The sequence below is a fragment of the Pristiophorus japonicus genome, chromosome 9 (genome assembly GCF_044704955.1).
Source record: "Pristiophorus japonicus isolate sPriJap1 chromosome 9, sPriJap1.hap1, whole genome shotgun sequence".
In the NCBI taxonomy this organism is placed as follows: domain Eukaryota; kingdom Metazoa; phylum Chordata; class Chondrichthyes; family Pristiophoridae; genus Pristiophorus; species Pristiophorus japonicus.
In genome coordinates, this window is record NC_091985.1 from 102,070,371 (window position 1) to 102,096,625 (window position 26,255).

The following is a 26,255-nucleotide window of genomic DNA, read 5'->3' on the forward strand; positions in this document are numbered from 1 at the left end:
ACATATTAGCATGGATAGAGAATTGGCTAACTAACAGAAAACAGAGAGTCGGGATAAATGGGTCATTTTCTGGTTGGCAAACAGAAACTAGTAGGGTGCCGCAGGGATCAGTGCGAGGGCTTCAACTATTTACAATCTATTTAATGACTTGGATGAAGGGATCGAGTAGACTGTAGTCAAGAGTCAAGTTTGCTGATACAAAAATGGATGGGAGAGCAAATTGTGAGGAGGACACAAGAAATCTGCAAAGAAATATAGACAGGCTAAGTGAGTGAGCAAAAATTTGGTAGATTGAGTATAATCTGAGAAAATGTGAGATTATCCACTTTGGCAGAAAAAATAGAAAAGCAAATTATAATTTAAATGGAGAAAAATTGCAAATGCTGCAGTAGAGAGGGACCTGGGGGTCCTTGTGCATGAAACACAAAAAGTGAGTATGCAGGTACAGCAAGTAATCAGGAAGGCAAATGGAATGTTGGCCTTTATTGCAAGGGGGATAGAGTATAAAAGCAGAGAAGTTCTGCTACAACTGTACAGGGTATTGATGAGGCCATACCTGGGGTACTGCGTAGTTTTGGTCTCCGTATTTAAGGAAGGATATACTTGCATTGGAGGCTTTTCAGAGAAGGTTCACTAGGTTGATTCCGGAGATGAGGGGGTTGACTTATGAGGGTAGGTTGAGTAGGTTGGGCCTATACACGTTGGAGTTCAGAAGAATGAGAGGTGATCTTATCGAAACATAAGATAATGAGGGGGCTCAACAAGGTGGATGCAGAGCGGATATTTCCACTCATAGGGGAAACTAAAACTAGGGGACATAGTCTTAGAATAAGGGGCCAACCATTTAAAACTGAGATGAGGAGAAATTTCTTCTCTCAGAGGGTTGTAAATCTGTGGAATTCTCTGCGCCAGAGAGCTGTGGAGGCTGGGTCATTGAATATATTTAAGGTGGAGATAGACGATTTTTGAACAATAAAGGAATAAAGGATAATGGGGTGCGGGCAGGGAAGTGGAACTGAGTCGATGATCAGATCAGCCATGATCTTATTAAATGACGGAGCAGCTCAAGGGGCCAAATGGCCTACTCCAGCTCCTATGTTTTTATGTTCTAACCAAAGGCAACATGAGGAAAACCTTTTTATGCAGCGAGTGGTTAGGATCTGGAATACACTGCCTGAAAGGGTGGTGGAAATTTTTTTCCAGGGTTACGGGGAAAGGGCTAGGAAGTAGGACAAGCTGAAGGGCTGTTGCAGAGTCGGCACGGACTCCTGTGCTGTAACCATTCTATGATTCTATCCATTACCGATTACTTTTGAGGGAAAATAGAAAATGTTGTTACAAGAAAGCTTTCAAAATGGTTCTCGAGACAATTTGTAAATATTTGTTTTGTGGAGTAGTTTACACCTCATTTTAAAAAGTTAATTCCATTGTAAAATACTTTCCTCTTCCTTGCCTTTTACAATATATATTTCTTACTGACAGAACGGTTGTTCTGGTGCAAATGCCTTATGAGACTATCACTCATACAAGGAATTAAAGTTGTTGATAAGCACAACAATAACATTTGCATATACACGAGCATAGATAAAAGAAAACCTCAGCCTCAACACATACGTTAAGTTATTTTTAAAAAGCTCACTTCTTAGGAATGGTATAAGTCAGTATAGTATTTCAGTGCAATGCATTTGAAAGTTGTAAAGATAATTAATGCTACAGATGTATTTCATACAACTCAAATGAACAAAGAATCCATTTAATGGTATCTTTGTCTGCAGAATTTATTCAACTGGCCAAGGTTTATTTCAATTTTAACCTATATTAATAATCTACCTCAATGACACTGCATTGCAAATACAAATATATTTCAGAATGTAACATGTTAAGAAGAAACTGAGCTGGAGAGTTCCTCTTAGTTACTGGTTATGAATGCTAAATCTATAAACACAATGAATTTTTTTTTTGGAATGCTTAGAATGAGAAAGCATTCAGCTAGACATTTCAACATAAAAATTTATTAACATGAGCAACTCTCCCGTGGCATTGCTCATGCTGAACCAGTGGCTACTGTTACAAACAGCTCATTATCTTTTAATGGTAAATTTACTAAATGCATGTTCCCTATGGGGAACCGTGGCAGAAGTGTGGGTGGCAGATACCAAGATAAACATCAAAATGATGGGAAAATTGTACCAGGATGGAAGTAGGTACCTTGGCCTAGAAATTGGGTTTGCCCTCAAAACGGGCATAGGGAATGCGATGCGTGATCAACCTGGCCCGTTTGTAGGACTGCAGACAGCACAGAAAGTTTGTGCTGCCTGCTCATTTCCGTGATTGTGGCATACATCCCAGCGATGGAGGTGCTGCTGAGTGGTTGAACGCACAGCAGGGGGCCCACGTTTGTGCGAGGCAAGTACCAATTAAAGCTAGCCTTAAAGGCAGCGTACACCTCTTACAGGGGAGGTGCATTTTGCCTGCACCAGATAATTGAACTGGCAGGTTAAGACAGAGAAAATGAACAATTAATGATGGTGCAACAGGGTAGAGAGAGCATCCACCAAGGTTCTCCAATGCAGCACTGGAGGCCTTGGTGCGGGAGGGAGGTCAAAAGGAGGAGAAAGGTCCTCTTTCCACAGCGGGTTAGAAGGCCTTCTAGGCAACAGTGTAAGGTGCAGACGGAGCAGATAGCCACTGTAGTGGATGACAGCAGTGTCGCCCTGAGGACGTGGAACGCAGTGCAGGAAGAAGTTCAATGACTTCACACGAATTGTCAAGGTTAGTGAATTAATCTTCAAAGCTATATACCGCCATTAGCAGCACTAGCTTCATACACTACTCAATGCACCACACCCCAATCATTCACCTACCAACAATCTCCACCAAACACGATTTATAACTCACATTCATAGCTTCACCTCACTCGCATACTTACCACTGCTACAAGCCTCATACCCACATCTCACAGCATGCACACACTGTGACCTATTCAACTATGTCAGGCACATAATCGAAACACCATTGTACCATACTCACTGGCACACTTCCCTTTCTCTTGCAGGAAAAGGTGGCCCATAATCGGCAGCAGCTAACCTAACCGGCAGGGAGAGACAGGCTCACCTGCATCACCTCACCCAATGGAGGAGACAGTGCTGCCATTCTTAGGAGGGGCATGGATGAGCCTGTGACCAGCGGCAAGGCTGATTATACAAGCAGCTGGTATCCTCATACGTTATCCTCCTCTCACATCCCACAATCTCTTCTGATTTATAAGCTACACATGGTGTAAGCTTGCACCTCTTGTTTTCTCCCCTCCCGTGCCGTGTATTGAAAATGGAATCTGACATATTCAATCACCTTACATCAGTGGCCTAAAGTTGTTGAGACTGCACTTGCTTTTAATTTTGAGGTTTAATTCTTCCTAACAATATCTTGTGATAAACAAAATCTTCTACTGGGAGATGAAAGTCTCTTTCACATACAAACACAAAAACCAACACTACCAGCATACACACATTACTGCTAGCAGTAAAATAAACCATGGTTAAGAGGCATGGAACAACTCCATCATGAACCCTATTCAACTTATTTAATCTGAGGAAAAGGTTGTGAACTTTCCCTCTGAGTTTCAAAGCTAATTTAGGTGAAACTCTTGATTATCTATCCAGTCTTACAAATTCCATTATTCAACCCGGAACAATGGTCTCAGCAAAGGAACCATTATGTTCCGCAAAACTTTTGATCCACTTACTCTATAGTCATTGTTGTTATCTTTATTACTATCTATAACCATATGTCCAGCCATTTTTAAGGAATTAATCATCGATTGCTTTACCCAAGAGTTTGTTCCACATTTCCACTACCCCTACTGAAGGGAGGCAAAGGAAGGACTTTTTTCTAATCTTTACTCTTCCGAGGATTGCTAACTGCAGACTCATGTCCTCTCTGTACATTACATTATCCAAGCCTCCCAGCATTTCAAAGAGACAGAAAGATATTTACAAAAGCCTGGACTAAAATGAAATTGTGCCGTTAGAACATTAGATACGATGGTTCTCCATGAGCATACTTGAATATAGTCGTGAATTCCTGAAATTAGAAAATTCAAGGACAAGAACAGACCATTCAAACCTCAGAATTTATTCCATGTGCTATAAGGAACTACACAAATCACTTGTATCTGTGGTGCTTTGTCGTTATTCTCTCTCTCATTTTATTATTATTCAATGGCTCGTGATCAAGTATCCCCTAGTTGTACGGCAGAATTGTATAGACAATTGCAATATTAATAAAATGGTTCATACTACAATTTTGGTTAGTGATGTTGTAGAAGGCTAACAGATTCATACTGGCTATCCAGTATATACCAGTTCATAATTTTTTTCAGCTCAGCGTGTTGTTTGGCTGGGACTTTAACTTATCTTTAAGGTGCTAATAAATGTCCTTGGTGGCTACATGTCCAAGGCAATTGATATTTGTGGCTTGGAATGGCTGGAAAATTTCATTCACCTACCTCCAGTTCTGAGAATGTCCCCTGAAGTTTCTGCAGGATAGCATACATGCAATGTGCTACACTGACCGCATGCTTCCAGTTGTGATAGGGCACACGGCGGTAGTTTTTCTTTACTGACATAGTGAAGCGACATAGTTTATCCAACTCAAAGCTAGATAGAGAAGAAAATAGAGAAAGGAAAGACACAATTAAATAAAGGCCAGAAATGACACTTGTCCCAGATACCAAAGTGTTAACATTATCCCTATTGTAATTTGTCAGAATTCCAAAGCACATATAGCTTTTAATGGGTAAGGTGACAAATCTATTAGGACACTCGTTTTCTACGAAACATAAGGGATCTATCGCAGGGGAAAATTCTGAAAGCTCATTGACACGATACTTCACAGACATCTAAGGATGTTACTAACTGCAATGGCTTGAAAGCAGACTGTGGGGGCTTGATGATGTAACCCTGATCTGTAATAAGACTCACAGAGCCTTCAAAGTGCAGCACCACTTCAGTAGATGTTACACTTAGAGAAATCCATACTGGTGAATAACATCCGACGACGCTTATCCAGTACTTCTAACAAGAGTAACACAATTTCAAGGTGAAACAATTATTGCTACAGAAATGGAATACAGATCACATCTTCACAAGACATTCTGTGCTAATTTTAAAAAAAGAAACGGGTTTATTTTATTGTCTATACCTGTTTTTTCCACAGCTGCTGTGGAGCATATGGACAAAGAAAGTTGGCCAGAGTTCCTCGTAGGGGGTGATATCAAAGTGGAATCTGAGATAAAGAGACAAAGAGGAATGTCAGGACAATATATTCTGGATTTTCCACGGCATCTCCGCCCGGTTTCTTGGCAGTATTGGGCGGAAAACCACCCAGTGGAAATTTTGGAAGACAGTTCCGCTGGCGGTTTCGAAATACCGCTGGGGAGCGGACCGCCAGTGAGCACCATCCAAAAACTGCCAGCGGTGACCTGTAAGTAAGTAAAAAAAAAAAACGCCCACGAGAAACCAGTCGGAGCTGGACGGTAGAAACATAGAAATTTACAGCGCAGAAGGCCATTTCGGCCCATTGTGTCCGCACCGGCCGACGAAGAGCCACACGGCCCTCGGTCAGCAGCCCTAAAGGTTACATATAAACCTATGAACAATGTACAATGGCAAACAGGTAAAGAGCATCCGACCCAACCAGTCCGTACCCACACAATCGCGACACTCCATGCATCGCAACATTTTACACTCCACTCCACACAGCGTCATGCTCCTGCGAGAGGCTAAAAACCAGATAAAAACCCAGGTCAATTGGAGAAAAAAAAAATCTGGGATAATTCCTCTCCGACCCATCCAGGCGATCAAAACTACTCCAGATCACCACTCTGGCCGTATTAGATTCCCTGAAGTACTTACCATCGTATCTGCGACAGCCAACAAGAGGTTATCTAGCCTAATCCCACTTACCAGCTCTAGGTCCATAACCCTGCAGGTTACGGCACTTCAAGTGTCCATCCAAGCACATTTTAAATGTGGTGAGGGTTTCTGCCTCTACCACCTTTCCAGGCAGTGAGTTCCAGTCCCCCACGACCCTTTGCGTGAAGAAGTTTCCCCTCAAATCCCCTCCAAACCTTCCAACAAACACCTTAAACCTATGCCCCCTTGTAATTGACCCCTTCACCAAGGGAAATAGGCCTATGCTATCCAATATATCTAGGCCCCTCAAAATTTTACACACCTCAATGAGGTCTCTCCTCAGCTCCAAGGAGAACAAACCAAGCCTATCCAATCTGTCCTCATAGCTAAGATTCTCCATTCCAGGCGACATCCTCGTAAATTTCTGCACCCTTTCCAGTGTATTCACGTCCTTCCTATAATACAGCGACCAGAACTGCATGCAGTATTTCAGTTGTGGCCTAACCAGTGTATTATACAATTTAAGCATAACCTCCCTGCTCTTATATTCTATGCCACAGCCAATAAAGGCAAGCATTCCATATGCCTTCTTAACCACCTTATCTCCAACTGGCCTGCTACTTTCAGGGATCTGTGGACAAGCATTCCAAGGTCCCTTTGTTCATCTACACTATTAAGTGGCCTACCGTTTAAGGTGTATACCCTTTCCTTATTAACCCTCCCCATGTACATTACCTCACACTTCTCCAAATTAAATTCCATTTGCCACTGTTTTGCCCACCTGACCAGTAGATTGATATCCTCCTGCAGCCCATGACTTTCTTCTTCATTATCAACCACACAGCCAATTTTAGTGTCATCTGCAAACTTCTTAATCATACTCCCTATATTCAAATCTAGATCATTGATATATACCACAAAAAGCAAGGGACCCAGTACTGAGCCCTGCGGAACACCACTGGAAACATCCTTCCAGTCACAAAAACATCCATCAACCATTATCCTTTGCTTCCTACCTCCAAGCCAATTTTGAATCCAACTTGACACTTTGCCCTGGATCCCATGGGCTTTTACCTTCGTGATCAGTCTGCCATGTGGGACTTTATCAAAAGCTTTGCTAAAGTCCATATACACTACATTGTATGCACTACCCTCATCGACCCTCCTGGTTACCTCCTCGAAAAATTCAATCAGGTTAGTCAAACACAATCTTCCCATAACAAATCAGAGCTGAATGTCCCTGATTAATCCTTGCCTTTCTAAATGTAGATTTATCCTATCCTTCAGGATTTTTTTCAATAATTTTCCCTCCACTGAGGTTAGGTTGAGGGGCCTGTAATTACTTGGCCTATCCCTTTCTCCCTTCTTAAAACAAGGGTCATCATCATAGGCAATCCCTCAGAATCAAGGCAGACTTGCTTCCACTCTTAGAATGAGTCCTTAGGTAGCTGAACAGTCCAATACGAGAGCCACAATCCCTGCCACAGGTGGGACAGACAGTCGTTGAGGGTAAGGGAGGGCGGAACAGGTTTGCCGCACGATCTTTCCACTTCCTGCGCTTGTTTTCTGCATGCACTCGGTGATAAGACTCGAGGTGCTCAGCGCCCTCCTGGATGCACTTCCGCCACTTAGGGCGGTCTTTGGCCAGGGACTCCCAGGTGTCGGTGGGGATGTTGCATTTTATCAGGGAGGCTATGAGGGTGTCTTTGTAACGTTTCCTCGGTCCACTTTTGGCTCGTTTGCCATGAAGGAGTTCTGAGTAGAGCGCTTGCTTTGGGAGTCTCGTTTCTGGCATGCGGACAATGTGGCTTGCCCAGCGGAGCTGATCAAGTGTGGTCAGTGCTTCAATGCTGGGGGTACCACATTAGCAGTCCTCCAGCCTGAATCCAAAGAGGACTGGAAAATAATGGTCAAGGCCTCTGCTATTTCCTCTTTTGCTTTGCTCAACAGCTTGGGATGCATTTCATCCGGGTCTGGAGACTTATCCACTTTCAAAGCTGCTAAACCCCTTAATATCTCCTCTCTCACTATGTTTATTTCATCCAGAATTTCACACTCCTCCTCGATAGCAGTATCTGCATTACCCCTTTCCTTTGTGAAAACAGACACAAAGTATTCGTTAAGAACCAAACCAACATCTTCCGCCTCCACACACAGATTACCCTCATGGTCTCTAATAGGCCCTGCCTTTTCTTTAGTTATACTCGTGCTTTTAATATATTTATAGAACATCTTTGGGTTTTTCTTGATTTTACTCGTCAAGAATTTTTCATGCTCTCTCTTAGCATTCCTAATATCCTTTTTAATTTCACCTCTGAACTTCCTATGTTCCTCCAGAGATTCTACCGTATTTAGCCGTCGGTAAATGACATAAGCTTCCCTTTTTTTCTTTATCTTCCCCTGTAAGTCCTAGACATCCAGGGGCTCTAGAATTGTTATTCCCATCCTTTTTCTTTAAGGGCACATGTTTGGCCTGAGCCCTCCAGACCTCCTCCTTGAATGCCTCCCACTGTTCCGACACTGATTTACTCACAAGTAGCTGTTTCCAGTCCACTCTGGCTAAATCACTTCTCAACTTAACCTTTCCTCAATTTGGAACTTTTATTCCTGGTCGATCCTTGTCCTTATCCATAACTACCTTGAATCTGACTGAATTATGGTCACTGGTACCCAAGTGCTCTCCCACTGATACCCCTTCCACCTGCCCAGCTTCATTCCCAAAAACTAAATTCAGAACTGCCCCCTCCTGTGTTGGGCTTGTTACATACTGACTAAAAAAGTTCTTGTGAATGCATTTTAGGAATTCCGCACCCTCTATACCCTTCACACCATATTTGTCCCAATCAATATTAGGATAGTTGAAATCCCCTACTATTACTGCCCTATAATTTTTGGACTTCACAGAAATTTGCCTACATATTTGCTCTTTTATCTCCCTCCCACTGTTTGGGGGTCTATAATACACGCCCAGTGGTGTGATCACCCCTTTTTTATTTTTCAGTTCGGCCCATATGGCCTCATATCATCCCTCTTCTCAGCTGTAATAGTTTCTTTAATCAATACCGCGACCTCCCACCCCCTTTTTACCCCCCTCTCTGTCCTGTCTAAAAATCCTGTAACCAGTAATATTGAGCTGCCAAACCTGCCCCTCTTTCAGCCATGTCTCTGTAATGGTGATAATGTCATACTCCCAAGTGTCTATCTGTGCTCTCAGCTCATTCGCCTTATTCGCTATACTCCTTGCATTACTACTTACTAGCCCTTGTATCCTCTGTCTTACAGATTCACTTTCTACAGTCTTGCTTTCCAACGTCAGCTTTACTTCCTTCCCGATTGAATTTATTCTCAGGTTCCCATCCCCCCTGCCAAGCTAATTTAAACTTTTCCCAACAGCACTAGCAAAGCTCCCTGTGAGGATATCGGTCCCGGTGCTGTTGAGGTGCAATCTGTCCGGTTTGTGCAGGTCCCATCTCCCCCAGAAGCGGTCCCAATGCCTCAGGAATTTAAAGCCCTCCCTCCTGCACCGACTCTCCAGCCACGCGTTCATCCTCTCTATCCTTCTATTCTTGTACTCATTAGCACATGGCACCGATAGTAACCCGGAAATGACTACCTTTGAGGTCCTACCATTTAATTTTTCTCCTTACTCCCTAAGTTCTGCCTGCAGGACCTTATCTACCGATGTCATTGGTCCCGATATGGACCACGACTTCTAGCTGTTCACCCTCTCCTGCCAGAATGCCCTGCGTCCACTCTGTGACATCCTTGACCCTTGCACCAGGGAGGCACCATACCATCCTGGAATCACGTCTGCGGCCGCAGAAACGCCTCTCTATTCCCCTAACTATTGAATCCTCTACCACTACAGCTCTTTTATTCTTTGTCCCTCCCCCTGTGCAGCTGAGCCACCCATGGTGCCTTGGACTTGGCTCTGGCTGCACTCCCCAGAGGCACCATCGCCCTCACCGGTGCTCAAAAGAGAATATTGGTTGGAAAGCGAGATGGATTCAGGTATGAAGCCCTGCAAAAAAAGTTAAAGTTTTCTTTTACTTTCTTTTTCAGCGATTGTGTGTAAAAGGGTCCTGAGAATGTATTATTATTATTTATTTTTTGTATTTTGAAAAAATTATTTTCAGTGTTTTCCCCCCCCTCCCTCGGCCCAACCCTTGGCCTTGGTCTAAATTTTAGTAAGTGCAGGTTGAACCTCACCTCCCTCCCACTGCTCGCCGACCTCCTCACCTCCCTCCCGCTCCTCACCTCCCTCCCGCTCCTCACCTCCCTCCCATGCTCACCGACCCCCTCACCTCACCTCCCACTGCTCACCGACCCCCTCACCTCCCTCCCACTGCTCGCCGACCTCCTCACCTCCCTCCCGCTCCTCACCGACCTCCCGCTCCTCACCTCCCTCCTCACCTCCCTCCCGCTCCTCACCTCCCTCCTCACCTCCCTCCCAAGCTCACCGACCCCCTCACCTCACCTCCCACTGCTCACCGACCCCCTCACCTCCCTCCCACTGCTCGCCGACCTCCTTACCTCCCTCCCGCTCCTCACCTACCTCCTCACCTCCCTCCCACTGCTCACCGACCTCCTCACCTCCCTCCCGCTCCTCACCTCCCTCCCACTGCTCACCGACCCCCTCACCTCACCTCCCACTGCTCACCTCCCTCCCACTGCTCACCGACCTCCTCACCTCCCTCCCGCTCCTCACCTCCCTCCCACTGCTCACCGACCCCCTCACCTCCCTCCCACTGCTCACCGACCTCCTCACCTCCCTCCCGCTCCTCACCTCCCTCCCGCTCCTCACCGACCCCCTCACCTCCCTCCCACTGCTCACCGACCTCCTCACCTCCCTCCCGCTCCTCACTGACCCCCTCACCTCACCTCCCACTGCTCACCGACCTCACCTCCCTCCCACTGCTCGCCGACCTCCTCACCTCCCTCCCGCTCCTCACTGACCCCCTCACCTCACCTCCCACTGCTCACCGACCCCCTCACCTCACTCCCACTGCTCACCGACCCCCTCACCTCCCTCCCGCTCCTCACCGACCTCCCGCTCCTCACCTACCTCCTCACCTCCCTCCCATGCTCACCGACCCCCGCTCCTCACTGACCCCCTCACCTCCCTCCCACTACTCACCGACCTCCTCACCTCCCTCCCGCTCCTCACCTCCCTCCCGCTCCTCACCGACCCCCTCACCTCACCTCCCACTGCTCACCTCCCTCCCACTGCTCACCAACCTCCTCACCTCCCTCCCACTGCTCACCGACCTCCTCACCTCCCTCCCACTGCTCACCGACCTCCTCACCTCCCTCCCTCCCACTGCTCACCGACCTCCTCACCTCCCTCCCTCCCACTGCTCACCGACCTCCTCACCTCCCTCCCACTGCTCACCGACCTCCCGCTCCTCACCGACCCACTCACCTCACCTCCCTCCCACTGCTCACCGACCTCCTCACCTCACCTCCCTCCCACTGCTCACCGACCTCCTCACCTCACCTCCCTCCCACTGCTCACCGACCTCCTCACCTCACCTCCCTCCCACTGCTCACTGACCTCCTCACCTCCCTCCCGCTCCTCACCTCCCTCCCGCTCCTCACCGACCCCCTCACCTCACCTCCCTCCCACTGCTCACTGACCTCCTCACCTCCCTCCCGCTCCTCACCGACCTCCCGCTCCTCACCTCCCTCCCGCTCCTCCCTCCCATGCTCACCGACCCCCTCACCTCACCTCCCACTGCTCACCGACCTCATCACCTCCCTCCCGCTCCTCACCTCCCTCCCACTGCTCAGCGACCCCCTCACCTCACCTCCCACTGCTCACCGACCTCCTCACCTCCCTCCCGCTCCTCACCTCCCTCCCGCTCCTCCCTCCCATGCTCACCGACCCCCTCACCTCACCACCCACTGCTCACCGACCTCCTCACCTCCTTCCCGCTCCTCACCTCACTCCCACTGCTCACCGACCCCCTCACCTCACCTACCACTGCTCACCGACCTCCTCACCTCCCTCCCGCTCCTCACCTCCCTCCCGCTCCTCACCGACCCCCTCACCTCACCTCCCTCCCACTGCTCACCGACCCCCTCACCTCACCTCGCACTGCTCACCGACCTCCTCACCTCACTTCCCGCTCCTCACCTCCCTCCCGCTCCTCACCTCACCTCCCACTGCTCACCGACCTCCTCACCTCACCTCCCACTGCTCACCGACCTCCTCACCTCCCCCCCGCTCCTCACCGACCCCCTCACCTCCCTCCCGCTCCTCACCGACCCCCTCACCTCCCCCCCTCACCTCCCTCCCGCTCCTCACCTCTCCTCCCACTGCTCACCGACCTCCTCACCTCCCTCCCACTGCTCACCGACCTCCTCACCTCCCTCCTGCTCCTCACCTCCCTCCCACTGCTCACCGACCTCCTCACCTCCCTCCCGCTCCTCACCGACCTCCCACTGCTCACCGACCTCCTCACCTCCCTCCCGCTCCTCACTGACCTCCTCACCTCATCTCCCACTGCTCACCGACCTCCTCACCTCCCTCCCACTGCTCACCGACCTCCTCACCTCCCTCCCGCTCCTCACCGACCTCCCACTGCTCACCGACCTCCTCACCTCCCTCCCGCTCCTCACTGACCTCCTCACCTCACCTCCCACTGCTCACCGACCTCTTTTAGGTCGGCCTCGCACCAAGAGACCTGGCTGCTTCCACCCGTGTCGGGTCTGCTGATGCTGGAATGCTGCAAAATGGCAGGCGCTGTGCAGCTCGATGGCTGCAGCTGTCTGTGTGTGTGTGTGTCAGGCTGTCTCTCTCTCTCTCTCTCAGGGGCTGTGGGTGTGGGGGGAGGCCGGCACTGATTCTCCGGACCACTGGCCATCCCACATTCGACACTGCAGCAGCTCCCGCCGCTTTCACACACAGACCCGACCCCCTGCCGGGAATGGTGCCAGACAAGAGGTGGTGCCGGATAAGAGAGTCCCGGATGAGAGGTTCAACCTGTACCACCCAATTAGATTCAGTTCTGCCCAATCGGCCCAGGATTGCGTTTTCCGCCGAGAATCAGGGTGTGAGGTCCATTTTTTCCTGACGGGCGGAATATTTTCCTTTCTTTGTGGAATTTTTTGCTCGCGGTAATTAAAAAATCTTAGTGGTATTTTGGGCGGCAATCCGGCGGTGGCGGATTTTTTGAAAACTCTATCCCATAGACTTTTCCAAAATAATAATCAATTTTTACACACATTTGTCATATATTTGCTCCAATTTGTATTATATTAAAAGAAAAAAAGTTGGTATTCAGAAGGAAGAGGTTGATCTACCATGAAAAATTAATATTGTCATAGCTTTGCAGGCAATTCACTATTTTTCTTCGGAGGGCGATTTCCCCCAACCCCCCAAGTGGACCTCCATACATTTTTATTAAAAGGTTAGAAAAAAAAATAACAGCAGTACTTATACACTGAAAGAAAGTCGACTAGGTGCTGTGGAAGTGCAAGTTGATAATGGTTCCAAAAAACCCAAAATAATTCTAGGTTTTATTACAAGAGTTATTGAATGTAAAAGCCAAGAGGTAATGATAAACTGATATGAAACCTTAAGACCACCTCAGTACTGTGCACATTACAGGAAGGATATTAAGGCTTTAGAACGCAGCTTCGCTTGATAGCTGACTGGTACAAGGAGATAGAATTATTTTTAAATATCATTCTTCGGGCTGTGTGTGTCACAGGCAAGGCTGACATTTGTTGCCCATCTCTAGTTGCCTTGAAAAGGTGGTGGTGAGCTGCCTTCTTAGAATCATAGAAATTTACGGCAGAGAAGGAGGCCATTCTTGAACTGCTGCAGTCCATGTGGTGAAAGTATTCCTACAAGGTGAGGAGTTTCAGGATTTTGACATAGTAGGCTTGAAAAGCTGGGTCTTTTTTCAATAGAATAATGCAGATTAACGGGCGATAGTTTCTAAAATGATGATAGGATGTGAAAGGGTAGGTAGAAGATGGTTTCCAGTGGTTGAGGGGTCAACAACGAGGGGCCATAGATACAAGATTAAATGTAACAGATTTTGAACAGAGTGCAAGATAAACTTCTTCATGCAGAGACTTGTGAGGCTGTGGAATTCACTTCCAGGGTTTGTGGTTCAAGCAAAAACTAAGTCAACATTCAAAATTAGACCAGATGGATGGATGAAAGAAAAGTGATTGATGGGATGGGGGATTAGGATGGGTAAAAGTGATCACAACTATTTGCTCGCTTGGAGGGTAAATGCTGACACTGACTGATTGGGCCAAAAGGTTTGTTTCTGTGTTATAACTTCCATGTATGCAAGTTCATGGGTTCACCTAAGGTGTACAAAAGTTCACCTCGTTTTCAATAATGCTGAAGTCCTGGATTCATTTTCTTCAATCCTCAAATCTATATAGAACAATAACTGCCCTCTAGTTTTTTTTAAAATAGGTGAACTTAATGTTATGGCCACAGTTTCTGGGATGAATGTTTTGTTGATTGCTGTCTCAAGCTTTCAGAGATAGAGCCATGTTCCTGCAAACTCAATCACATGCTATTCTCTAAACTGATCAGAGAATTGCTATTGCGAGAGGAATCTCCAAAGTCTTGTTATTTGGCCATTAAAAAGTACTGACTGTCCAAGTGGCATATTAATACACAAATATATCACACCACACAGTTGCAGGATTCATCACATCGTAGTTGAAAAATACACCTTGTTCTTATTATAAAACATTTCTCTCTTTGCATTCAGCAAAAATAATGCGTCACTTGGCACAAATTGGAATCATTATTGCAGATTATCATAAAAAATAGAAATTTTAAGTCTGATTGGAGATGTGAACATCATATTCTGCAATGTAAACATTATTAAGTGTGGATGATAAAAAGTCTGATCCTTATATAAACCATGTACAATCTACCCAGTCATGGACTCTACCTATTATTACCTGAGGGAAAATTCTGGATAAATACTTCCAGGCCCTAAATGGTAACAATATATAATCAAGAACATCCATCTGCCCCCGCATCTCCCCTATATAATCCTGACCAGCTTCCTTCTACAGAGGACCTCTCTTCCACAAACTGGTAGCAGAGGAACTTTTGGTCCCCATTATCAATATACTGAAGATCTTTAAATATTGATGAATTACACAAATAAGTAGTTCCAAAAACAAAGGCCTTTCCATTACAATGGCCCCTTTACTTATTTGTGAACATTACTGTCATTCTTAGAATACATAATCTGTTATCCCAGATGTTGAATTAAAGTACACTTACAGTTCAATTTCTTTGCAAAGTGCTTTGGGAACTGTAGATCTCATGAGGCTCTGCCATTCCTCATTCGTGCAAACACTATGATAAGCCAGCTTCTCCATTGTGACCCGATAAATACACTCTGACTGTTGTATTCTGTGGTACATCTGATGAACAAACGAAGCAGGGAGAACGAGGAAAACATCACACAACTATTTTATAATGTGTCAGTCATATCAGTCAAGTCACACATGATGTACAATACATCTCATGTATCTGGTTTCCACTTGCACTAAGTGATTCTTCCATCTCATTTGAATAAAGTAATCAAATACCAATATAACTGCAAACTTAGTTAATATAATCATGTCTATTATCTTGTAGTTCTCGACAGATAAGCAAGAATTCCTCAATATCACAATCTGGCATGGTGTTACATGCAGTGACTTACTACTATCACTCAACAAATGTGCTAGTTTTGCTGAGGCACTATAATGCTCTGGCCAGGTCACATTTGCAACACTAGGCAAAATTCAAAAAGGAACACTTCAAAAGGGATATACAAAAATTGGAGCAAATGAGCAGACACACGAAGAAGATGACCTATGAAGAAAGTTTAGAGGAATTAAAGGTGTACAAAGAGAGCTACACACCGACCGAGAAAACGAGAGAGCCACTTTCCGACTGAGCGAGAGAGACAGACACTCTCTGATTGAAAGAGGGAGAGACATAAGAACATAAGAAATAGGATCAGGAGTAGGCCATTTAACCCCTCGAGCCTGCTCTGCCATTCAATAAGATCATGGCTGATCTGATCTTGGGCTCAGCTCCACTTCCCTGCCGCTCCCCATAACCTTTCACTCCCTTTTCGTTCAAAAATCTGTCTATCCCCACCTTAAATATATTCCATGACCCAGCCTCCACAGCTCTCTGGGGCAGAGAATTCCACAGATTTACAACCCTCTGAAAGAAGAAATTCCTCCTCATCTCAGTTCTAAATGGGCGACCACTTATTCTGAAACTATGCCCCCAGTTCAAGATTCCCCCATGAGTGGAAACATCCTCTCTGCATCTACCTTGTTGACCCCCCTCAGTATCTTGTATGTTACAATAAGATCACCTCTCAGTCTTCTAAACTCCAATGAGTATAGGCCCAACATGCTCAACCTTTCTTCATAAATCAACCCCTTCACCTCAGGAATCAAACTAGTGAACCTTATCTGAACTGCCTCCAATGAGGAGACCAAAACTGTACGCAGTACTCCAGGTGTAGTCTCACCAATACACTGTACAGTTGTAGCAGGACTTCTCTGCTTTTGTACTCTAACCCCCTTGAAATAAAAGGCCAACATTCTATTTGCCTTCCTGATTACTTGCTGTAACTGTATACTAACTTTTTGTGTTTCATGCACAAGGACCCCTAGGTCCCCCTGTACTGCAGCATTTTGTAATTTCTCTCCATTTAAATAATTTGCTTTTTTATTTTTCCTGCCAAAGCAGATGACCTCACATTTTCCTACATTATACTCCATCTGCTAAATGTTTGCCCACTCACTTAGCCTGTCTATATCCCTTTGTAGATTCTTTTGTCCTCCTCACAACTTTCTTTCCCACCCATCTTTGTATTATCAGAAAACTTGGCTACATTACACTCAGTCTCTTCACCCAAGTCATTAATATAGATTGTAAATAGTTGAGGACCCAGCACCGATCTCTGTGGCACCCCACTAGTCACTGTTTGCCAACCGGAAAATTACCCATTTATCCCGACTCTCTCTTTTCTGTTAGTTAGTCAATCTTCTATCAATGCTAATATATTACCCCCAACCCAGTGAGCTCTTATCTTGTGCAGTAACCTTTTATGTGGTACCTTATCGAATGCCTCCTGGAAATCCAAATACACGACATCCACTGGTTCCCTCTTATCCACCCTGTTTGTCACATCCTCAAAGAACTCCAGCAAATTTGTCAAACATGATTTCCCTGTGTCTCAATGCGAGGAGCATTCATAATAAGGTGGATGAATTAACTGCGCAGATAGCTGTTAACGGATATGATGTAATTGGGATTCTGGAGACATGGCTCCAGGGTGACCAAGGCTTGGAACTCAACATCCAGGGGTATTCAATATTCAGGAAGGATAGACAGAAAGGAAAAGGAGGTGGGGTAGCGTTGCTGGTTAAAGAGGAGATTAACGCAATAGTAAGGAAGGACATTAGCTTGGATAATGTGGAATCTGTATGGGTAGAGGGGCGGAACACCAAAGGGTAGAAAATGCTAGTGAGAGTTGTGTACAGACCATCAAACAGTAGTAGTGAGGTTGGGAATGGCATCAAACAGGAAATTAGGGATGTGTGCAATAAAGGTACAGCAGTTATCATGGGTGACTTTAATCTACATATAGATTGGGCTAACCAAACTGGTAGCAATATGGTGGAGGGATGGTTTTCTAGACCAATATGTCGAAGAACCAACGAGAGAGTTGGCCATCCTTGACTGGGTGTTGTATAATGAGAGAGGATTAATTAGCAACCTTGTTGTGCGAGGCCCCTTGGGTAAGAGTGACCATAATATGGTAGAATTCTTCATTAAGATGGAGAGTGACAGTTAGTTCAGAGACCAGGGCCCTGAACTTAAAGAAAGATAACTTCGATGGTATGAGACGTGAATTGGCAAGGATAGGCTGGCGAATGATACTTAAAGGGTTGACAATGGATAGGCAATGGCAGACATTTAAAGATCACATGGATGAACTTCAACAATTGTACATCCCTGTCTGGCGTAAAAATAAAACAGGGAAGGTGGCTCAACCGTGGCTAACAAGGGAAATTAGGGATAGTGTTAAATCCAAGGAAGAGGCATGTAAATTGGCCAGAAAAAGCAGCAAACCTGAGGACTGGGAGAAATTTATAATTCAGCAGAGGAGGACCAAGGGTTTAATTAGGAAGGGGAAAATAGAGTATGAGAGTAAGCTTGCAGGGAACATTAAAACTGACTGCAAAAGCTTCTATAGATATGTGAAGAGAAAAAGATTAGTGAAGAGAAATGTAGGTGCCTTGCAGTCAGAATCAGGAGAATTTATAATGGGGAACAAAGAAAGGGCAGACAAATTGAACAAATACTTTGGTTCTGTCTTCACTAAGGAAGACACAAATAACCTTCCGGAAATACTAGGGGTCAGAGGGTCTAGCAAGGTGGAGGAACTGAAGGAAATCCTTATTAGTCAGGAAATTGCGTTAGGGAAATTGATGGGATTGAAGGCCGATAAATCTCCAGGGCCTGGTAGCCTGCATCTCAGAGTACTTAAGGAAATGGCCCTTGAAATAGTGGATGCATTGCTAGTCATTGTCCAACATTCTGCAGACTCTGGATCAGTTCCTATGGTCAGGAGGGTAGCTGATGTAACACCACTTTTTAAAAAAGGAGGGAGAGAAAAGAGGAAATTATAGACCGGTTAGCCTGACATCGGCAGTGGGAAAAATGTTGGAATCAATTATTAAAGATGAAATAGCAGCGCATTTGGAAAGCAGCGACAGGATCGGTCCAAGTCAGCATGGATTTATGGAAGGGAAATCATGCTTGACAAATCTTCTAGAATTTTTTGAGGATGTAACTAGTAGAGTGGACAAGGGAGAACATAGAAACATTGAAAATAGGTGCAGGAGCAGGCCATCCGGACCTTCGAGCCTACATCGCCATTCGATATGATCATGGCTGATCATGCAACCTCAGTAACCACCCCTGTCTTCGCTCCATACCCGCTGATCTCTTTAGCCGTAAGGGCTACATCTAACTCCCTTTTGAATATGTCCAACGAACTGGACTCAACAACTTTCTGTGGCAGAGAATTCCACAGGTTCACAACTCACTGAGTAAAAAAGTTTCTCCTCATCTCGGTCCAATACGGCTTACCCCTTATCTTTAGACTGTGATCCCTGGTTCTGGACTTCCCCAACATCGGTAACATTCTTCCTGCATTTAAACTGTCCAGTCATAGAAACATAGAAAATAGGTGCAGGAGTAGGCCATTCGGCCCTTCTAGCCTGCACCGCCATTCAATGAGTTCATGGCTGAACATGCAACTTCAGTACCCCATTCCTGCTTTCTCACCATACCCCTTGATTCCCCTAGTAGTAAGGACTTCATCTAACTCCTTTTTGAATATATTTAGTGAATTGGCCTCAACAACTTTCTGTGGTAGAGAATTCCACAGGTTCACCACTCTCTGGGTGAAGAAATTCCTCCTCATCTCGGTCCTAAATGGCTTCCCCCTTATCCTTAGACTGTGTCCCCTGGTTCTGGACTTCCCCAACATTGGGAACATTCTTCCTGCATCTAACCTGTCTAACCCAGTCAGAATTTTAAATGTTTCTATGAGGTCCCCTCTCATTCTTCTGAATTCCAGTGAATACAAGCCCAGTTGATCCAGTCTTTCTTGATAGGTCAGTCCCGCCATCCCGAGAATCAGTCTGGTGAACCTTCGCTGCACTCCCTCAATAGCAAGAATGTCCTTCCTCAGGTTAGGAGACCAGAACTGTACACAATACTCCAGGTGTGGCCTCACCACGGCCCTGTACAATTGTAGCAACACCTCCCTGCCCCTGTACTCAAATCCCCTCGCTATGAAGGCCAACATGCCATTTGCTTTCTTAACCGCTTGCTGTACCTGCATGCCAACCTTCAATGACTGATGTACCATGACACCCAGGACTCTCTGCACCTCTCCTTTTTACTAATCTGTCACCTTTCAGATAATAATCTGCCTCACATTTATCCACATTATACTGCATCTGCCATACATTTGCCCAAATCACCTAACTTGTCCAAGACCCCCTGCAGCCTCTTAGCATCCTTCTCGCAGCTCGCATTGCCACCCAGCTTAGTGTCATATGCAAACGTGGAGATATTACCTTCAATTCCTTCGTCTCAATCATTAATGTATATTGTAAATAGCTGGGGCCTGCGGCACCCCACTAGTCACTGCCTACCATTCTGAAAAGGACCCGTTTATTCCCACTCATTGCTTCCTGTCTGCCAACCAGTTCTCTATCCATGTCAATACATTACCCCCAATACCATGTACCTTAATTTTGCACACTAATCTCGTGTGGGACCTTGTCAAAAGCCTTTTGAAAATCCAAATACACCACATCCACTCTACTATTTACATCCTCAAAAAACTGTAGAAAATTTGTCAAGCATGATTTCCCTTTCATAAATCCATGCTGACTTGGACCGACCCTGTCACTGCTTTCCAAATGCGTTGCTATTACATCCTTAATAATTGATTCCAGCATTTTCCCCACTTCTGATGTCAGGCTAACCGGTCTATAATTCCCTGATTTCTCTCGTCCTCCTTTTTTAAAAAGTGGTGTTACATTAGCTACCTTCCAATCCATAGGAACTGATCCAGAGTCCATGGAATGTTGGAAAATGACCACCAATGCTTCTACTATTCCTAGGGGCACTTCCTTAAGTACTCTGGGAAGCAGACTATCAGGTCCTGGGGATTTATCGGCCTTCAGTCCCTTCAATTTCCATAACACCATTTCCTGACTAATAAGGATTTCCCTCAGTTACCCCTTCTCGCTAGACCTTCGGTCCCCTAGTATTTTCAGGAGGTTATTCGTGTCTTCCTTAATGAAGACAGAACCAAAGTATTTGTTCAATTTGTCTGCCATTTCTTTATTCCCCATTATAAATTCTCCTGATTCTGACTGCAAGGGACCTACATTAGTCTTCACTAATCTTTTTCTATTCACATATCTATAGAAGCTTTTGCAGTCAGTTTTTATGTTCCCTGCAAGCTTACTCTCATACTCTATTTTCCCCCTCCTAATTAAACCCTTAGTCCTCGTCTGTTGAATTCTAAATTTTTCCTAGTGGATGTGGTGTATCTGGACTTTCAAAAGACTTTTGACAAGGTCCCACACAAGAGATTAGTGTGCAAATTTAAAGCACATGGTATTGGGGGTAATGTATTGACATGGATAGAGAACTGGTTGGCAGACAGGAAGCAAAGAGTAGGAATAAACGGGTCCTTTTCAGAATGGCACGTAGTGACTAGTGGGATACCGTAAGGTTCAGTGCTGGGACCTCAGCTATTTGCAATATACATTAATGATTTAGACGAAGGAATTGAATGTAATATCTCCAAGTTTTCAGATGACACTAAGCTGGGTGGCAGTGTGAGCTGTGAGGAGGATGCTAAGAGGCTGCAGGGTGACTTGGACAGGTTAGGTGAGTGGGCAAATGCATGGCAGATGCAGTATAATGTAGATAAATGTGAGGTTATCCACTTTGGTGGCGAAAACAGGAAGGCAGATTATCTGAATGGTGACAGATTAGGAAAATGGGAGGTGCAACGAGACCTGGGTGACATGGTACATCAGTCATTGAAAGATGGCATGCAGGTATAGCAGGCGGTGAAGGCGGCAAATGGCATGTTGGCCTTCATAGCGAGAGAATTTGAGTATAGGTGCAGGGAGGTCTTACTGCAGTTGTACAGGGCCTTGGTGAGGCCACACCTTGAATATTGTGTACAGTTTTGATCTCCTAATCTGAGGATGGACATTCTTGCTATTGAGGGAGTGCAGCGAAGATTCACCAGACTGATTCCCGGCATGGCAGGACTGACATATGAAGAAAAACTGGATCGACTAGGCTTATATTCACTGGAATTTAGAAGAATGAGAGGGGATCTCATAGAAACATAAAATTCTGACGGGATTGGACAGGTTAGATGCAGGAAGAATGTTCCTGATGTTGGGGAAGTCCAGAACCAGGGGTCACAGTCTAAGGATAAGGGGTAAGCCATTTAGGACCGAGATGAGGAGAAACTTCTTCACTCAGAGAGTGGTGAACCTGTGGAATTCTCTACCACAGAAAGTTGTTGAGGCCAGTTCGCTAGATATATTCAAAAGAGAGTCAGATGTGGCCCTTACGGCTAAAGGGATCAAGGGATATGGAGATAAAGCAAGAACGGGGTACTAAAGTTGCATGATCAGCCATGATCATATTGAATGATGGTGCAGGCTGGAAGGGCCGAATGGCCTACTCCTGCACCTATTTTCTATGTTTCTATAAAACCATGCTGACTCTGCTTGACTGCATTCTGATTTTCCAAATGTTCTGCTACCGCTTCTTTAATAAAGGACTCCAGCATTTTCCCAATGGCAGATGTTAGGCTAACTGATCTATAGTTTCCTGCTCTCTGTCTCCCTCCGTTCTTAAAAAGAAACATTACATTTGCAGTTTTCCAATCTGCTGAGACCTATCCAGACTCCAGAGAATTTTGGTAGATTACAACCAATGCATTCACTATCTCTGCAGCCACTTTTTTTAAGACCCTAGGATGCAGGCCATCAAGTCCAGGGTACTTGTCCTCCTTTAGTCCCATTATTTTACCGAGTACTTTTCTTTAGTGATAGTGTTAAGTCCCCCCCCACTGCCACCGCCTCCCCCATGGCCCCCCTTGATTATCTATTATTGGGATGTTTTTAGTGTCTTCTACTGTGAAGACCGATACAAAATATTTGTTCAAAATTTCTGTCATTTCCCTGTTCCCCATTATTAATTCCCCAGTCTCATCCTCTAGGGGACCAATGTTTACTTTACCTACCCTCTTCCTTCTTATATACCTGTAGAAGCTCTTACTATCTGTTTTTGTATTTCCTGCTAATTTACTCTCAATCAATCTCTCTCTTTCTTATTTCTTTAGTCATCCTTTGCTGGTTTAAAAGACATTCCCAATCCTCTGGCCTCCCATTGTTCTTCGCAACATTGTATGCCTTTGGTTTCAATTTTATACCTTCCTTAGTTTGCCTCCGCAAGATCCTGCAAATCCATCGACAGGACAGACGCACCAACTCTCCAACCAGGAGAAAGAGGGAGAGCCGCTCTCCGACTGGGAGAGAGAGGGAGCCGCTCTCCGTCCAGGAGAAAGACACACACCGACCGAGAAAGCGAAAGAGAGAGAGATACTCTCCAACTGAGAGAGAGAGACACCCGCTGACCAAAAGAAAGAGAGGCACTCTGACCGCGGGAGAGCCACTCTCTAAGCTAGAGTGAGAAAGCTACACATCGACCGAGAAAGGGAGAGATGTACACACCAATCGAGAGAGAGAGCTACATTACGACCGGGAGAGAGAGACACTCACCGAACGAGAGAGAGAAAGCTACACACCAACCGAGGGAGAGAGCAATACGCTGACCGAGAGTGAGACAGAGAGAGCTGCACACCATCCGGGAGAGATTGCCACACATCAACCATGAGAGAACTACACACGGACAGAGTAAAAGCAACACACACGGACCGGGAGAAAGAGAGCTACACACCTGTTACGTGTTGATGCTTGGGGTCACTAGACACCAGGGGGCGCCACTGTCGGAGGTCATCAGGCTGTATGCGCGTGTGCGTGGGCCCTAGTATATAAGAGCGAGTACCATGTCATGTGCGCACCTTGGGCGCAAATAAAGTTGAACCAGGTTTGCACCTGAGTGAGTTCACAGTAACAAGTCTTTTGAGTTTTATATACATTACTTTTGGCGACGAGGTAACGTAAGAACCTCCGCATGCACAATGGGCACCATTGGAATTCTGGAGAGATTCGTGGATGGCGAGGATTGGGTGGATTTTATCCACTGCCTGGATCAGTATTTCATGGCCAACAAAATGGAGGAAGCTGGTGATGCAGTTAGGCGCAGGCCAGTTTTCCTCATCATTTGTGGTGCAAAGATTTATGGTCTCAAAGAACCTTCTCTCGCCTGCATGTCCAACGGACAAAGAGTATGGGGATTTGTGCACGCTCTAGTGCGTGAACATCTCAAGCCAAAAGAGGGGATCATCATCTCACGCCATCGCTTCAACACACATGTTCCTGCTGAAGGCCAGGATGTGTCGGGATTCATCGCTGACCCAAGACGTCTGGCTGAGCATGTAAGTTCGGAAACACATTGGAAGACATGCTGCGATATTTCTTCATGATAGGCATCAACCATGATGTGATCCTTCGGAAGTTATTGGCTGCAGAAACACTGGATTTGAGCAAGGCCATCGCGATTGCCCAGGCGTGCATGGCAACTGATGATAATTTAAGGCAGATATCATCGAAGAGTCGAAGCTCCACGGCAAGTACTGTAAACAAGATTGTATCATCGCCTGGCGGAGCTGCTTATGGCAGGGGCTACTCGATTGTTTGTGAAATCTGTAGCTGCTCAAAGTCCGCCAACTGGTACAAATCGGATTTCACCCTGTTGGCGTTGTGGAGGCAATCATCAGCGTCGGTTTAAACAATACATCTGTAAAGGCTGTTCGAAAGTTGTGGGCATCTTCAGCGAATGTGCCCACAACTGAGCAAGGGTGTTGCTACTCATCACATTGATGATGATGACCAGTCCAGTGTTGGCCCGGATATGCAACCCAAGAGACCCAAGGAGGAAGTGTACGGCCTGTATTCGTTCCTGACAAAGAGCCAACCGATAATGGTTAATGTGAAGCTGAATGGTGTGCCTGTATCAATGGAGCTGGACACGGGTGCAAGTCAGTCGATAATGAACCAACGGACATTCGACAAGCTGTGGGACACTGAGGCTGTGAAGCCTAAGCTGAGTCCAGTCAATGCCAAGTTGCGTACTTACACTAAGGAACTCATTGGCAGTACAGTAGTCAAGGTGTCGTATGATGATGTGGTTCACGATTTACCATTATGTATCGTCCTAGACAATAGTCCAATGCTGTTCGGCAGGAATTGGCTCGAGAAAATCAAGTGGAACTGGAATATCATCAAAGCGTTGTCCTCGGTGGATGATACTTCGTGTGCTCAAGTGCTGAAGATATTTCCTTCTTTGTTTGAACTGGGCATTGGCAATTTTACTGGAGCCAAAGTGCAGATTCACCTGGATTCTGATATAAGACCTGTCTATCATAAAGCTCGGTCTGTTCTGTACATGATGAGAGAGAAGGTCGAAATTGAGCTTGACAGACTCCAACATTAAGGGATCATATCACCGGTCGAATTTAACGAATGAGCCAGTCCCATTGTTCCTCTGTTAAAGAGTGATGGCACTGTCAGGATCTGTGGAGACTACAAGGTTACGATTAACCGATTTTCGAAACAGGATCAGTATCCGCTACCGAAGGCTGATGACCTGTTTGCCATGCTAGCTGGTGGAAAGTCATTCACTAAACTGGATCTGACATTGGCCTATATGACACAGGAGCTTGTCGACACTGCGAAGAAACTCACCTGCATCAACACCCATAAAGGACTGTTTGTCTACAACAGGTGTCCTTTTGGAATCCGTTCGGCTGCAGCCATATTACAGAGGAATATGGAGAGTCTACTGAAGTCCGTTCCTAGAACCGTCGTGCCTCAAGGTGACATTCTGGTCACAGGTCGCGACATTGCTGAATATCTGAACAATCTTGACGAAGTCCTACATCGTCTGGACAAAGTGGGACTCAGGCTGTGTGTCTTCATGGCACCTGAAGTTGAATTCCTGAGGAGGAAGATTGCTGCTGATGGCATCAGGACTACTGGTTCGAAAACCAAGGTCATCAAAAATGCACCCAAATCTCGGAATGTGACGGAGCTGCGTTCATTCCTTGGGCTACTCAACTACTTCGGTAATTTCTTACCCAGATTGAGCACTTTATTAGAGCCACTGCACTTGCTGCTTAGAAAGAGTGACAACTGGGTCTGGGGTATATCTCAAGATAGAGCTTTTGAGAAAGCCAAGAATCTGCTCTGTTCGAACAAGCTGCTTGTTCACTATGATCCATGTAAACGTCTTGTATTGGCCTGTGATGCTTCATCATATGGGGTTGGCTGTGTACTCCAACAAGCAAATGAGTTGAGTAAGCTACAACCTGCTGCGTATGCCTTGAAAAGTTTGTCAAAGGCGGAAAGAGCTTAAAGCATAGCAGAAAAAGAAGCTTTGGCCTGTGTGTATGGGATTAAAAAGATGCATCAGTACCTGTTTGGTCTTCGTTTTGAACTCGAAACGGATCACAAGCCACTCATTTTATTGTTTTCGGAAAGCAAAGGTATTAATACCAATGCATCGTCCCGTATCCAGAGGTGGCCGTTGAC

At 45.8% G+C, this 26,255-nt stretch overlaps 1 protein-coding gene across 5 annotated transcripts in view; it reads right to left on the bottom strand.

The window, feature by feature from the left end:
• The window catches only part of pde10a (phosphodiesterase 10A), a 662,262-nt gene that overhangs the window by 113,644 nt on the left and 522,363 nt on the right, over positions 1–26,255 (bottom strand). For 4 of the 5 annotated variants that reach the window (XM_070889659.1, XM_070889660.1, XM_070889658.1 and 1 more), the window contains 3 exons: positions 15,187–15,329; positions 5,203–5,286; positions 4,508–4,658 (listed from right to left, as the gene is read on the bottom strand). In XM_070889659.1, coding sequence (XP_070745760.1) covers positions 4,508–4,658; positions 5,203–5,286; positions 15,187–15,329 — 378 coding nt within the window. Of the gene's footprint in view, positions 1–4,503; positions 4,659–5,202; positions 5,287–15,186; positions 15,330–26,255 lie in introns of all 5 variants that reach the window. The other variant, XM_070889662.1, reaches the window with a different exon arrangement.